This window comes from Perna viridis, chromosome 11, assembly GCF_037379345.1.
Source record: "Perna viridis isolate PV_CMFRI_1.1 ecotype Kerala chromosome 11, ASM3737934v1, whole genome shotgun sequence".
NCBI lineage: Eukaryota > Metazoa > Mollusca > Bivalvia > Mytilida > Mytilidae > Perna > Perna viridis.
The window spans coordinates 15,946,061-15,960,467 of record NC_142455.1 but is presented as its reverse complement, the minus strand read 5'-3'; the positions used below and the strand labels follow the sequence as shown (position 1 = coordinate 15,960,467).

The window sequence follows — 14,407 nt, the reverse complement described above, 5'->3', positions numbered from 1 at the left end:
ATCCTTTGCAATTCAACAAAGTAGATAGCTTCACCTTAAAATTAGGGTTCGTTGTTCTTCACAAAATATTTTTACTTGTTTTGACTATTTAGATGTTTCCACGTGAAAGAAAAGATTGAATTCGATTGGATGGTATTTTCGGCGCACTTTTCAACTTTCTGAAGAAGTCAACAAATGTGTACAAACAGACTACTGAGGGCAATATACAACAAACTCTAATGGTAAAACCAGTGCTGCAAATGAAAAAACGTTAAGACATAAAAATGAAACAATTTGTTAATGTATAAGCAAAAGAAACAACGCATATAGCTTTCACTGTCTCTGTCACTCAATCATGCCAAATTCGTGAAATTTGAAATTTTGAAATTGAGATCATTTTGAAAATGAAATGCATTTAGGGCTCATCTTTTGGATAGCGTGAGGGAGAAAGTCAAAACACTAATATATTCCCAATTTAAGAAAAATGTATAGATTTTGACATTTCATCGCCATGGCCATTCACTGTCTTAGTTATGCCCTCTGACTCTGTACAGATATAGTTACCATTATAATGTACAACGCACTTGACTGTTGAAGGAAGTTAGTTCAAAAACATTTACATGATTTTCACCATTTGGCCCGCTATTACAATTATTGAGGTCAACTTTGTCCTGAAACCTGATTTTGTCATAAATACCTAAAATACCAATAATCCAAACCCCTAAATGTATGTTTCAATCACATTTCTTTAATTAGAAGAGTCATAAATCTGACAAAAAGTGTTAATTGCTGTCTTAATAGGTAAGGGTACATTTTATGACAGATAAAAATCTCCAAGGAGCAATCAGCTGATCAGGGTTATCAATGATGATTGACAATTAGAAAATGAATCCCGATTGGATTTGCGACTAATTTATGAACAGCCAATCATTTTTTAAAGTTGAATTATTACTCAAGAATTAATTTGACAAATTCTGTCAATTTAACAGGTTTAAAATTTCTAGAACCATGTATGTAGACAAATTATTAAATTACCATTGTTTATAATATATTAGAAACGGTGTAGAGTTTCAAGTCGACTTCTATGCAAAAGTAAAAAGGACTTCTACTCCAACAAAATTACAGAAATCAGAAAGTGATCAGAAAGAACTTTATAAACTCACAAATGTTCTTCTGGGTAATAAGCGTGAAGTAATTCTACCATCCCATGAGAATGAACAACAACTCACACACACTTTGGTGAATTTTTCATGGGAAAAATAGAATAGACCCGAAATAATTTATGTGCATCTCGTTTTTCTGAAAATTGTAACATGTTGAAAACCGACATCAAATTTGATGGTATTTTGACGAATTTTACACCTGTGTCAGCTGATGAAATTTGAAAAAAATAATCCAGAAAGCTCTGGCAAAATCATGTGAATTGTACCGGATCCCGACTTTTTTTGCTAAAATCTTGTTTAGACAACGTTATTAAGTTTGTAATGTCAATCATCAACACACCTTTAGCAGAGCAACATGTTCCTAAGGATTTAAAGAGGCCATTGTTAGACCGCTCTTGATAAAACCAGATCTTGATAAAAATGTACTAAAAAATTACCGTCCTGTTTCAAATTTGTCTTTCGTTTCAAAGATGTGGGAAAAAATAGTCACTTCACATGTTGAAGTTCATCTACAACAGAATTTTCTCTAAGACAATCTTCAGTCAGCATATCATACCGGCCGTTCCACTGAGACAACTGTTATGCTGATGACACCCAGGTGTACCTCATTATTGAACTGCGAAAGACCTGGACTGATATTTCGAGTAGAATCGAAGCGTGTTTAGCTGATATAAGTGACTGGATGGGATCGAATCTCTTAAAACTCAATCAGGATAAAACCGAGTGGAAGGATTTTGCCAACTGTAAACTTTCATTCGATGGAACTGTTGTCAGTGATGTACCATGTGTGACCAAACTCTTACAATGGAAAAACAAGTTAGTGCTATTTCAAAGTCTTGTTTTCACCAGATCAGAAACATTAGATGCATCCTCAACTATATCACAGATGATGCATGCAAAACTCTCGTCAACTCGCTAGTCACATCCCGTATGGATTATGGAAATACGTGGTTGTATTGACTTCCAACTATTTTAGTGAATAAGCTACAGGGAGTGCAAAATACGTCAGCCTGCTTAATATCAAGAACTAAGAAAACGGATCATATAACACCTACTCTAATCGATTTACATTGGCTTCCAGTGAACTACCGCTGCCAATATAAGATCTTATTGTACGTTTATAAATCACTCCACAGTAGTGCTCCTGTATATTTGCAAGAACTAGTAGGTGCATACCAGCCAGTCCGTTCCTTACAATATGAGAACAGTTGTACCATCAAACCACCACATGTTCGAACCAAGACCTACGGCGAAAGAAGTTTCGACAAGGCTGCCGCAACTTTATGGAATAGTCTACCAAATGACCTGAGAAATGTGCCATCACTTTTATGTTTTAAGCGGAATGTCAAAACTCATCTTTGTAGACTTGCATATGACTGTTAAACTGTTTTAGTTTTTACTGACTATTTATTGACATTTGATTCTTATATTTTAATCTGATATTCAAATGATACTCTAAATGATATTGATTCTTTTATATAGATATACTTTTTGGCATACATTTCCTACATTTTTTTTTATTTACGTTCCATGCATTTTTAGACAGCAATTTTATGTAATGCTAATTTACATCACTTGGCATCCATCGTTGTCATCATTAACAATTTTTCAAAACTCTTCTCCGCTGACACTACTCGACCAATTTGAACGAAACTTGGTATGAATGTTCCTCAGGGTAACCTGCATAGAACTGATATGTGGATTTTTGATCTGTTGAAAAACATGGCCGCTGTTACTAAAAATAGAACATAGGGGTCAGACAGTCGTTTTTTGCACATATCTCAGACAGTAGTTTCAAATTCTTTCAATAGCTGAAATGATCCATATTATCAAGACCACAAAAGCTGTCAGGGATAAAAGTTGACAGACGATTCCTTGTAAGGGTTATTGCTCTTGAAAAGGGAAAAATGACGGGTTTTTTTACAGTTTTCAGCTAATATCTTGAAAACTATGATAGAAATTCTTCTTAAATTTACTGCCCTTAAAAGACAAAATTTCATGAGGTGAGCAATTCAGGCTCCTGGGAGCCTTTTGTTATGATTTTTATTATTTCAAAATTGGTTTATTGAAACATTTAACTTTCTACTCAGTTTATTTTAATGAAACTTATTAATTTACATATTTTATATTTATATATCTTGTACTTTTAATTTACTATTATTATTGTTTATACATAAGTCTATGTTAATACTATATACAGTGTGTATGTGTGATGGTGTGTGTGTGTGTGTGTATGCACATGTATGTTGTGTGATAGCGGTTAGTTGGTAAACACATGCATGTGTTCGTGAGTGTGTTATGTTAAGCACTTAGTGTAATATTTAATTGTGTTAAATAAGCGCTACATAAAAACTTTGTAATACTAATAATGATAAGAACATATTTCTCTAAAATTGTTCGGTGCAGTCCAATTTTGTTGAGGTTAACATATTAAGCATGATGAGATCTATCAGCTGTCAAATTTGGTTTAAATCTGTAAAGCCATATTGGACTTATCACCCTTTTTCAATGTTTTTTCACTACTTTTGATGTTATTATTTTCAGAAATTTCCCTCTCTGATACTACGGGCCCACTTGGAACCAAACTTGGTAGGAATGTTCTCTAGGGTATTGTTATGAACTGACTTGGGTACTTTTGATTCACTAAAAAAACATTGCTGCCATTGCTAAAAATAGAATATAGGGGTCAAATTCAGGAATTTTGCAAATACATGTAACTGAAAAACAGTTGACTATACATGTAGCTATAATCTAATGGAAGAGTGAAATTGTTTGGCATGAATGGATAGATCTATGTGAAATTTTCAGAAAGATCTGTTGATGGATGATTGAGTTATAGCTGAAATGGATTTTTTCCCCAAATTTTACATTTCAAACTTTGAAAATCTTCTCCTTGAAATCTGCTTGATGGATTGAAATAAAAGTAAGCATGAATGTCCCTCAGAATAAATTGATCAATCTGTGCATGGGTTTGTTTTAATTTGGTTCTTATGCTCAAGTGGCTCAGTGGGTGGCTGGAGCCACTCCAAGTTGCCATTGAAACTCTATGTGAAAACACATTTTGGCCTATATCTTTGCTTTTTCAACGTCAAAAGTGTCCATACTAGGCAGAAATAATTAAAGGGTCAACTTTAACATCTTACATAAATTTGGTTTCACTTGATTAAACAAGATGGCCGCTAGAGACCATTTAAGCTTTAAATGATCAAATGATATGACTACATGATTTGGTGAGGGATTCACGTTCTCTGGAGCCTCCAGGTTAAAAATACACTTATTTAAAAAAATATTGATATTTCATTGAAGAAAATAGTATGCATGTCCTCTCCATGATGTGCAATGGTACAATGTACATGTACATGTGTATTTGAATAACAGTTCTTTTTTCCTTTTAATTTTGTTATAGATGCACAAACTACATGTACATTAAACTTAAAACACAAATCAGTAGCTCATATGCGTGTTTATACAAATGTATTTTACATATCTGTTGACATTGCATTTTACATGGTTAATAGACATGATAAAGAGTTCTATTGCATTTTACTTGGTTAATAAACATGATAAAGAGTTCTATTCCATTTTACTTGGTTAATAAACATGATAAAGAGTTCTACTGCATTTTACTTGGTTAATAAACATGATAAAGAGTTCTATTGTATTTTACATGGTTAATAAACATGATAAAGAGTTCTATTATCTCTTATTTCTACATTGAAAGAATTTAATGAAACAAGTATTGTAAATTTTGATTACAGATGGATGGCAGTACATTACTTGAAGAATTAAGTTCGCTCAAGACCAACTTGGCTCAGACCAGAGAAAAGTTTATAACATCTTGGACCACAGAGCAATATGATCATTTCAGAAATCAACAAATCAAGCTGTTTAAAACTAACACAAATAAGTGTAAAGGTAGCAACACATTCTTCACTATGATTTGACTGACTAATATAGTGGCCATTTTCTATATATTACGTAAAATGTATGTATATGAATGTCAAACTAAATGTATTCTTCAGTCCTTAACATGATCATGCTGAATGCTTAAAGTGGTGAATTTGTCAAAGAGGCAACAATCCCACCAGGATGAAAAATGTCAGCTCAATGCCACCCATGGGTCTTCAATGAACGACAAGAAAACCCTCACACCACAGTGTGTAATGCATACTTTTAATGCACACATAATAATACTCATTCACACCAAACTCGTAATTACAAAATTTTGCTAATTTATGTTCAATTTCAAATTCTTAAGAAAGGGTTACAGTTTCAGGCTAGGCATTCAGACATTACATGATATGTTAGAGATCAGTAAAGCTGTGTCAACTTCAAATAAAATTTAGTTAAACTTAGTTCTTTGAAAGTTTTGAAATAAATGGTTCTGGGTGATACATGTGGGTTTAAAAAAGACATATTGATGAGTTATCAGCTGTTAAAATTCCCAACCTGGCAGGCAGATATACATGTACAATGTCATTGTGATGTTTGATTTGAATTGGATTATGTACATGTAATGTATCGTAATTTTTTTTCTTTTGTAGATGCCATTTTGCAGTATGAAGTAAACTGTAATGATTGCAGGAAGAAATGTGTTGTATATGAGAATGGTATTACGCTTTGAAAACACTTTAAATAAAACCATGCTGTCAATGAAAGTTGTAGACATCATTTAGTCAGTTTAAGTGATTGGGTTGTTGTTTCTTGGGTTCAATCTTCCAACATCTTTTTGAAAATTTAATGTTTGTGATGCACTGAATTTTGTATTTTTCATGTGTTAATAAAACTGCCAATAAGAATTTGACAAACGAAATTTTTATATATGGTAAACATTATTAATCAAATATGATATCCATCACTTAAAAACTGTGCTAAACTACAAAATTTTGCCCCAAAATAAAAACAAATGGAGAAATTATATGGAAATCACATATACTTCACATTTCATATTTTGGAATTAGAAAAGAAATTACTCTTGGACAATAATTATTATGCAATATTCAACAGTATCAAACTTGACCTGTATTGTATTGAAACAGTTATTAAATGTCACCCTGAGACCAAAAGTGTGATGAGCAAACAGAATTATCCCTGAATACCTGTTGCTCATTGAGCCAAAGTTTAAAAATTGAAACCCCTGGCGGGAGATAAAAACAATTCTGTCTCTTTCCCCTCTGTATTTTTTCTGGGTTTTCAAAGTGTTTGTCATACAAGTGATTTGTTAAAAGGATGGCTTTTCAAAAGTTCCTTAAACCCCAAACTGAGAAAATCTTTTTGGTACATGGAACAATTTGGAAAAGTCTTTATAAGAATCTACATCTTTATTTCCTTGATATAGACAATAACAGTGCACTGACTTGATATAAAACTGATATATTTAGACTTAAATTTGAGGCTGCGCTGAGCATTTTCACTGGTTCAAGCTGAATTCGTATATCAAAGTTTTTGTCAAGTTAATGCTTTGTTATGGTCTTTATACTGCAACAAAATTTTAAACAAAAAAGGACGTTTTAAGCAAGAAAACAAGTTTTTTATTCCAAGCAGATGACGTCCTTGCAACTTTTATGACATCACGACAAAGTTATATTCAATAAATTTTACTTAGTGACCCAAAAGATATGTCACTTGTAAATATACAATTAATAGAACAGTTGCAGTATCAAAAGATAAATAAATAAATTTCATTATTATAATTTTTTATTTACATCTTTTTACTATTTGATATTTTTAGCTTTGGAAAAAAAGTCAGCTAGGTTGGCCTTGCTGAAACAAGAAATTGAGAACATGACAAATGAAATCAATAATGCAGCTGAATACAGAGAGACAATATCATCTGATTTAAGAAGAACTCAACAGACAGTGGAACAAATAGGTACAAGATTGAATCAGACAACTATAGAGTGAAAAACAAATAATGTCAAATTTTCAGCACATGCAAAAAAGTTCTAATTACACTTACACATGAACTGTATTATTCAGAAATTCATCATTCTTGATGGAAAAGTTTGGCTTTTGAACTGGCGAGAACACTTACATTTGTGAAAATGATTATGGGGACGTGTCATGCAAGTTCATACTAGATATGAACACAAAAAAATGTGGGAATTATAATTTTCCCAAAATAAAACTTAGTAGGATCTTGAAGGACAACTGGTGATGAAAATCTAGCAATTATTCCAATTGGCCTTAATAAATAAAGTCAAAAGTATAATTAAACATATATTTTCTGCAGGAATGAAGACATCATCTGCCAGTTTAGATAAAGAGTTGGAGGAACTTCAGTCAGAGTTAGAACTTTACAGAGACAGTCTAGATCTTCAGATGAGAAAAACGTCAGGTATCAATATAATTTATAATTGATTGACATTTCCAATTCTGTTAAAATCTTGCCAGCCGATTTGTCTTACAATGCATGTATATCTACTAAGGGTGTAAAGATTTCATTCTGCCACGATCCGATACTTATCACATTTCTTGACTGCCATCCAAGTTGTATCACAATTTTTGCAGGCACGTCTTTTTTTGTGTTATTTCATTTACATTTTTTAACAAATTATGAAAAAATGATACATAGTCATGTCCAAGGGTCCGGAAACAGTAAAAATGCTGGTCATTGAACGACAAATTTTGCATAAGACCGACGACCATTTTCCAATATTGGACATAAAAAATTGTCAATCCTTATAAATTACTGTCTGCGTGGTTTTTATTAGTGTATAAACATCCTGACTACCTGTCTTCTAATTGTGCATTGGAAATTAATTGACTGGTGTGTGTCAATTTTAGCCAATGTGCAGCCACCTGTGACAGTGATTTACCTGTAACTGATTAGTTGATTGCATAATTGAATTAACGGTACATGTGCAGTCCCATTGCCTATACAAATTAATTTAAGTAACTCGGAGAATCTTTATACATTTATTAGTTGATTAATTAAGAAAAAAGATGGACAAGTCCATCATTTTCCCGCCAATATTTCAGAGGTAACGAAAGCACATGACACTGAAACTACTGATCAGTCGTAGTTTGTTATTATTAATTCATTTACTAAATCGGTTTTACACAGAAGTCAACTGACTATTTAAATCAATATACAAAATGTGTTCATGATTTTCTTTTATAAATAATCAACATTTTTTTACATCACTCGGAAGTTTTCGGCTGTTTGCCTATGTAATGAAAAAGTCTGAGAGATATGATGTTTTGTTTACATGTTAGAACGTCCACGTGTGGTCGAAACCGAACTTGTTCACTCGCTCTGATATTTTGTAAAAGACGGAGTATGTGATGAAATAACATATGTCCAATATTTATCTTAAAATAACTACATAAAAAGTTTTTTTTTTATGTTTATTTTTCGATCTGAGCATGTAAAAGACTGACACAAATGTCTGCTGCAGTTTGATAAAATGTCTGGCATGGGCTGTCAAAATTTCCGGACCCTTGATCATGTCCGTAGGTATTATATAGCCTTTACTAATTACACTTTAAACAAATTTTAAGTGTTCAAATAGCAGGTAAATCGGTTTGATTGAGAAACAAAATTTTTAGTTGTCATGACTTGGTTTTTGACCTTGGTTTAAACTTAATTAGGAATCTGATCTAAATTGTAAAAACAGCCCTGGTATTGATTTCACGGTCATAACGAAAAAGATTGGTATATATATAAAACACCATGACAGTATCTTAATCATTGACCAAAAAAATATATCATCAAAGTTCTTTTTTAATACACAACATTTCTACAACAATGTAAGTATATTTTGTGTGCTGATACATTTACTTAAACATTTAACTCTGTCTTTTTTTTAATTATATGGTCTTATTTTGCTAAAATGTGATGCTTTTTTACTTGTATTACTTGAATTTAGAACTGCTATACCAAAATTTGAGCTTGACTTATTAAGTACCAGTCCATATAACATTTAGACAAAGTCTATGGTAGGGGTAATAACCCAACAGAAAAATGATGGTTTTTTTTTGTTTTTTTGGGTCTACTTACATGTATGGTATATTTTTATGTAATGAAAGACCTTTTTTCATTCAGATCTGTATTTTTGAGAAAACTGTACCTTCATATCCCACTATACTCACCCAAACAAACCAAATTAAGAACAAATACTTTTGCAAAGTGCCAATTTTGTACACAATCTGTATAATTTTTATCTCGAAAGTGCAACATTTAAATGAAAAAAATATACGACTGTTTATGTAACTGTTCCTGAATAAGAAGTAAAAGTACGTTTTGTGGGTTTTGATATGCATGAATCACCTTGTGTCTCTTGTAAAACATTCAGTAATGTTTGATGATGTAAATATTCACATAATCAAATTGAAGAAGCAAGATTTATTTATCAAAAAAATATATATACATGTATCTGTTTCTGGTTGCCAAGGAAAAAAATCCAGGTCAATGGGTTGGGATATATATATATATTTTTTTTCATATTACATGTATCAATAATGATTACAGCATGACTTGATTAAGGTACTCTATTACAAAAGATGAATCACTGAATTTATATTTCTTTAATGTTAACTGCAGCAGTCTTGTGCATGCTCCTACACTGGGAGCAGCCATTTTGATTGTTTGGGCATAGTACGGTAAGGATCCAGATTGTACTTGGAGCAATCTGGATCAGATCAGAAACAATTTTTTCAGAATTCAAAGGGAAAAATCTAGGTTGGGCAACAGGAAACAAGACATTTTTTTTCCTTATTATATATTATTGAAGATGAAATTTAAATGTCTTGCTTATCTGTTATTGTTATTTCTACTAAAAGGAGGAAGATTACAGTTTATATTCGGATCAATAGACAGAAACAATGAAGAAACAAAGTGTTACTTCTTTATAAAGATTTCAGAGGGAGACAGAAAATATATTGGTAGGCATTTAAGGAGGTAGACCTAGGATAAGATACACAACTTTTGTAATAGTGATACATTTGTATCATATTCAATTTCACCAAAGCCTAACAAGCTTTCATTTGAAACAGAATGAAATCTATCCAAATTACTTTGATGCTGACATAAGATTAATGTAAAATGTTGAATACAAATATTCCAATGATTTGTCACAGTTGTGTCCCTTACCTTAGGTCTACCTCCTTAAACATAATTTGCAGATAGTGAAGTGGTTGCTTATATCAATTTACAATTTTCATTCAGCCTTATTTCAACAAAATGGGTCATGGATAAGTAACTGAAGTTTTGTTTAAGTCTTGAGTAAGAAATTACAACATAGAGACATTTAAACTGAACTGAAGCATTAGTATAATCAACTTCACTGTGAAAGTTCTTTTATTCGTGGGTACCAATTTTCGTGGTTTAGGGAAATATTATCAGTTTGTAGATTCTAGAATTTGTGCATTTAACAACACTATTATACAATCAAATGGGAATTTCCTTTCAGATGGGAACCATATTTGGTGGTTTACCAAACCCATCAAAAACCATTGGTACCCCACAAACAATAATACTTTCACAGTATAAAATTTTGTTTGTGACACTGCAAATGATCAGGCTTTCAAATGGCCTTTTTTTTTTAGCTCACCTGGCCCAAAAGGCCATGTGGGCTATTGCCATCACTTGCTGTCCATCATCTTAAACAATTTTTCAAAACTCTTCTCCTCAGACACTACTTGACCATTTAGAACCAAATTTAATGTGAATCTTCCATAAGGTATATTGCGTAGAACTGATGTGGGGACTTTTGATCTATCAAAAAACTGATAACTAAATTATTACTAAAATAACACGTATTGAAGTTATTGCCCTATTTTTAGGCTGTTTATCAAGAAAAACACATGACCACTTTTACTGCAGTATACATTTCAAATTAGATATCTATAATATGAATGAATTTTTAGCTGCAACACTTTCAGATACTGATAAAGATATACCAGAAGTTGCTTATATAGTTATTGACGGATACATTCAGCAGTTACCTGATGAATTAGAATTCAATCCTCCATGAAGTGTCTAAAATGTTCACAAAATGACTGCTGAATGCGTGTGATGAAGATTGTGTAACTAAAATCCATGACTGTGACACTGCTGTAGCACCCATTGAGGCAAAGAGGCAGTTGTCTCACTAAAATATTTGTATAAGATGGTTTTCATTTTTCTTAAAAGATTAATATTCACCGAGTTCATGAGTGAGAACTATTCTTAATGAGAACTCTCTGAGTTTTAATTGTTCAGTAAGTATATGTTATTGAAACAATGCAATAGTTGTTTCTCCGCATAGATTTTCCTTCATATCTGCCCCTGCATTCAGATTGTCCATGGATATAAGTTTAAAATATGGAGAAAAAAAATAATGTACACATGGAAAATGCAACTAACTTACCATCAAATTATTACAGGAAAGAGAAATACACACCCTTTCAATTTTGAGGATTTTTTAATTCTTTGCAGGCATGAATTCATAAGACGAACCCAACATGTTCCCCTCTCTAAATGGGGCAAACATGATTTTGCATGAAATCTTGGTTTTTCACAAAAATTTCCCTAAAAGAAAATTTTTGGCATTGCTTTCTTGTGCCTTTAATTCTTGTTATGCCCCTTAACACGTAATCCTTCATCCACCAATGGTTTGACTTATGCCAGTAGACCTACACTGAATAGCGAAAACATGTTTTTGAACTGATGTTGATAGTTATATGTATTAAGTAGCACTCCAGCTAAGGATCATGCAAAATGTGATTCATGGGTAAAAAGCCTACATATTTTTATTTTTGATATTTTGTTTGAAATGTCATAGTAAACAGAAATAAACATGTGGTTTTTCATATAACCATGCTCTTAGGAGATAAAAATTATACAGAATGCACTGTAGATTTCAAAATTAAAGAAGATAACTCTGTAAATGGCACTCAAACATAATAGAATCTACTGGATTTTCAATGTTGATTATCTCCTAAAAGCAGGCAGATTTGAATGAATTATTACAAAAATGAAAATATATAGCCTTTTTTGAGGTGTACCACATTTTTCAGATTTTGAATGATTCTTACAAGACAGTTACTTAAGTCATTGAACACAAAATCTTACTGCACTCAGCAAAGGTAATTTGCCTTAGATATGACCTTGTAATGTTATAATTACACTATTTGATACAATCTTTCAGTTTATGAAGAAAATACTGAAAAAAGATTACCCTTATTTTTTTTTTTATAAAAGCCCTAATTTATCCTTAAAAATACCCTTATTTTTTGCAGAATGTATTCTAAAAAATTAGTTGAAAGCCTGAATTATTGGAAATGAATTAGTATGAAGAAACCTAAACTCTGACTTAATTTTTGATCAAAATTTAATGTTTGCTAAACAAACAGGAACTTCATGTATATATATGTGTATCAAATATTAAAAAAATTAATATAACTAAGACAATAAATCTGATGTGTTTTATTTACAGTCTCGGATTGTGAGCCAGAAGTAACAGATATGGAAGTGTTGGTAGATAAACTGAATCAGACTAACAATTTAAAGTCTTTTGTTATAGCTATGAGGAAGAGCTTCAAGTTGTTACTTAAAAACAAATATTAAGAATTGTAAACAGTATTACAATTTGTTGTTGTCTTCTTATTTCATGCAAGAAATAAAAGTATATCAATAATATGAAAATAGGTTGTTTTTGTGTTTGCGTGTATATAAATTTCGTCCCCTTTCAATTGTCTTTGAGGTAATAATAGCATGGAATATAAGTATGATGTCTTTTTTTTTAATAACAAATTAAATAGTTCTTGCTGCAGGTAATATACAGACACGAGAAATATGTAGCAAGTGCTGGTTTTTAGAGCTCCCTGTTTTATTTTTGGCAAAAATATAGAAAATATAAAAATAAAGGTGTATGTAAAGTGAAGTCTGAACATTATTTAACTATTTTATTCCAAGGTAATCTAAAATTGGATATCTTCTATCATGCCTTATTGTCTTACATTTATGACAGTGGTTTACAACTAAGTTGAAAATTAATGGGGTTAGGTTAATAAGATAAAGTTTCTAGGTGCAGGAGGCTGAACACAACTGGCGTAACATGATGGCATGGCTGCTAGTCTTAATAGTCAATTCTATGGTATATTACATATTTGATGTCTTGTCAAGTTGATTCATCACTTAAGTTTAAAGTATCTCATTCACAATGCTCCATTTGGACATGTGTAACATCCAATAGTATCCTGCGCGGAATACTGTCCACCGGGAATATTTTGTAATAGTGAAATGTTTTCCATGGCTATTAAATATATATATATAAAGGTCTGAATAATTCCCAACAATGTTAGAACTGTCAAATTAGCGATGCAAATTTTTGGTCGTTCCCTCCGCGGGACTCGAACTTGTACCGCTGTGACATCTATGGCAACACCGCCTGCACAAAGTCCAGCGCCCTAGACCACTCGGCCAGCTAGGATATATATATATATATAATTGGGGCTTGGTATTTTGTGTGACATGTTATCCAGGATGCTTTTAGATATTAATTACTATCCAGGGTGTTTTTAAATATTAATTTTCATATATTAATAAGTATATATCCTGGATGTTATTTCATGGGATGTTTTACACCTACTGGTAAGTTTTCATCCAGGATATTGTTTAATTGATAAATATCCATTTTATCAAAAGTATGATATTATTTAATAATATAATATGAAATAATATCCTGCGTTCAATTACCTCTAGCTTTTTCATAAATTATTGTAGATATTATCATTCAAGTAGTGGACACAACTTAATAGGTGTGGAAAATTTTTCATAAGGAAATAATATTCTCCGGACAAAATGTTGAATAATTTTCCCATTGTACCCCCTCATTCTTATTGGCTCAATTCACAACCAAATAAATCAATCCCAATCTATTTTGGTATGGCACATGGTAGTAAAATTTATTTGAAATCCATTCACTTTTACTGAAGATATTATATGGACAATAGGAAAATGCTTGTTTCAGACCCCTAATTCCTCCAAGGTTCAAGTTCTAACCCCAAAAATCTATCTCAGTCTTCCTTTAGTGGTATCACACCTTGAATACAATTTCAAACAAACTCTTGGACATCAGAAAATGCAAGTCCCCCCCCCCCCCCCAAACACACACTTTTGGCCACTTAATTACTGAAAATTTCAAGTCTTTATCACAAAATTCAATCGAAGTCAGACCATTGTCTTGTAAAGAATGACTTATTTGTGGCATGCCTTTCAAAGAAAGATAACTCCAATATTGCATCGATAGTTCTATTTGCACACCTAGTTAGCCTAAATA

At 31.9% G+C, this 14,407-nt stretch overlaps 1 protein-coding gene across 2 annotated transcripts; it reads left to right on the top strand.

Moving 5' to 3' along the window:
- The first annotated feature begins 91 nt into the window (after nt 1–91).
- Nucleotides 92–12,771, top strand: LOC148603116 (kinetochore protein Spc25-like). 2 transcript variants are annotated; one of them, XM_088553879.1, is made up of 7 exons: nt 92–221; nt 4,901–5,057; nt 5,687–5,752; nt 6,874–7,014; nt 7,375–7,479; nt 9,927–10,028; nt 12,563–12,771. In XM_088553879.1, exons 1-7 carry the CDS (start codon nt 219–221, stop codon nt 12,691–12,693), a joined length of 705 nt encoding a protein of 234 aa, XP_088410005.1. In that variant the 5' UTR covers nt 92–218; the 3' UTR covers nt 12,694–12,771. The 2 variants fall into 2 exon arrangements, with proteins under 2 accessions (XP_088410005.1, XP_088410007.1); XM_088553881.1 differs by lacking the exon at nt 92–221 and adding an exon at nt 560–579.
- Nucleotides 12,772–14,407: the final 1,636 nt, after the last annotated feature.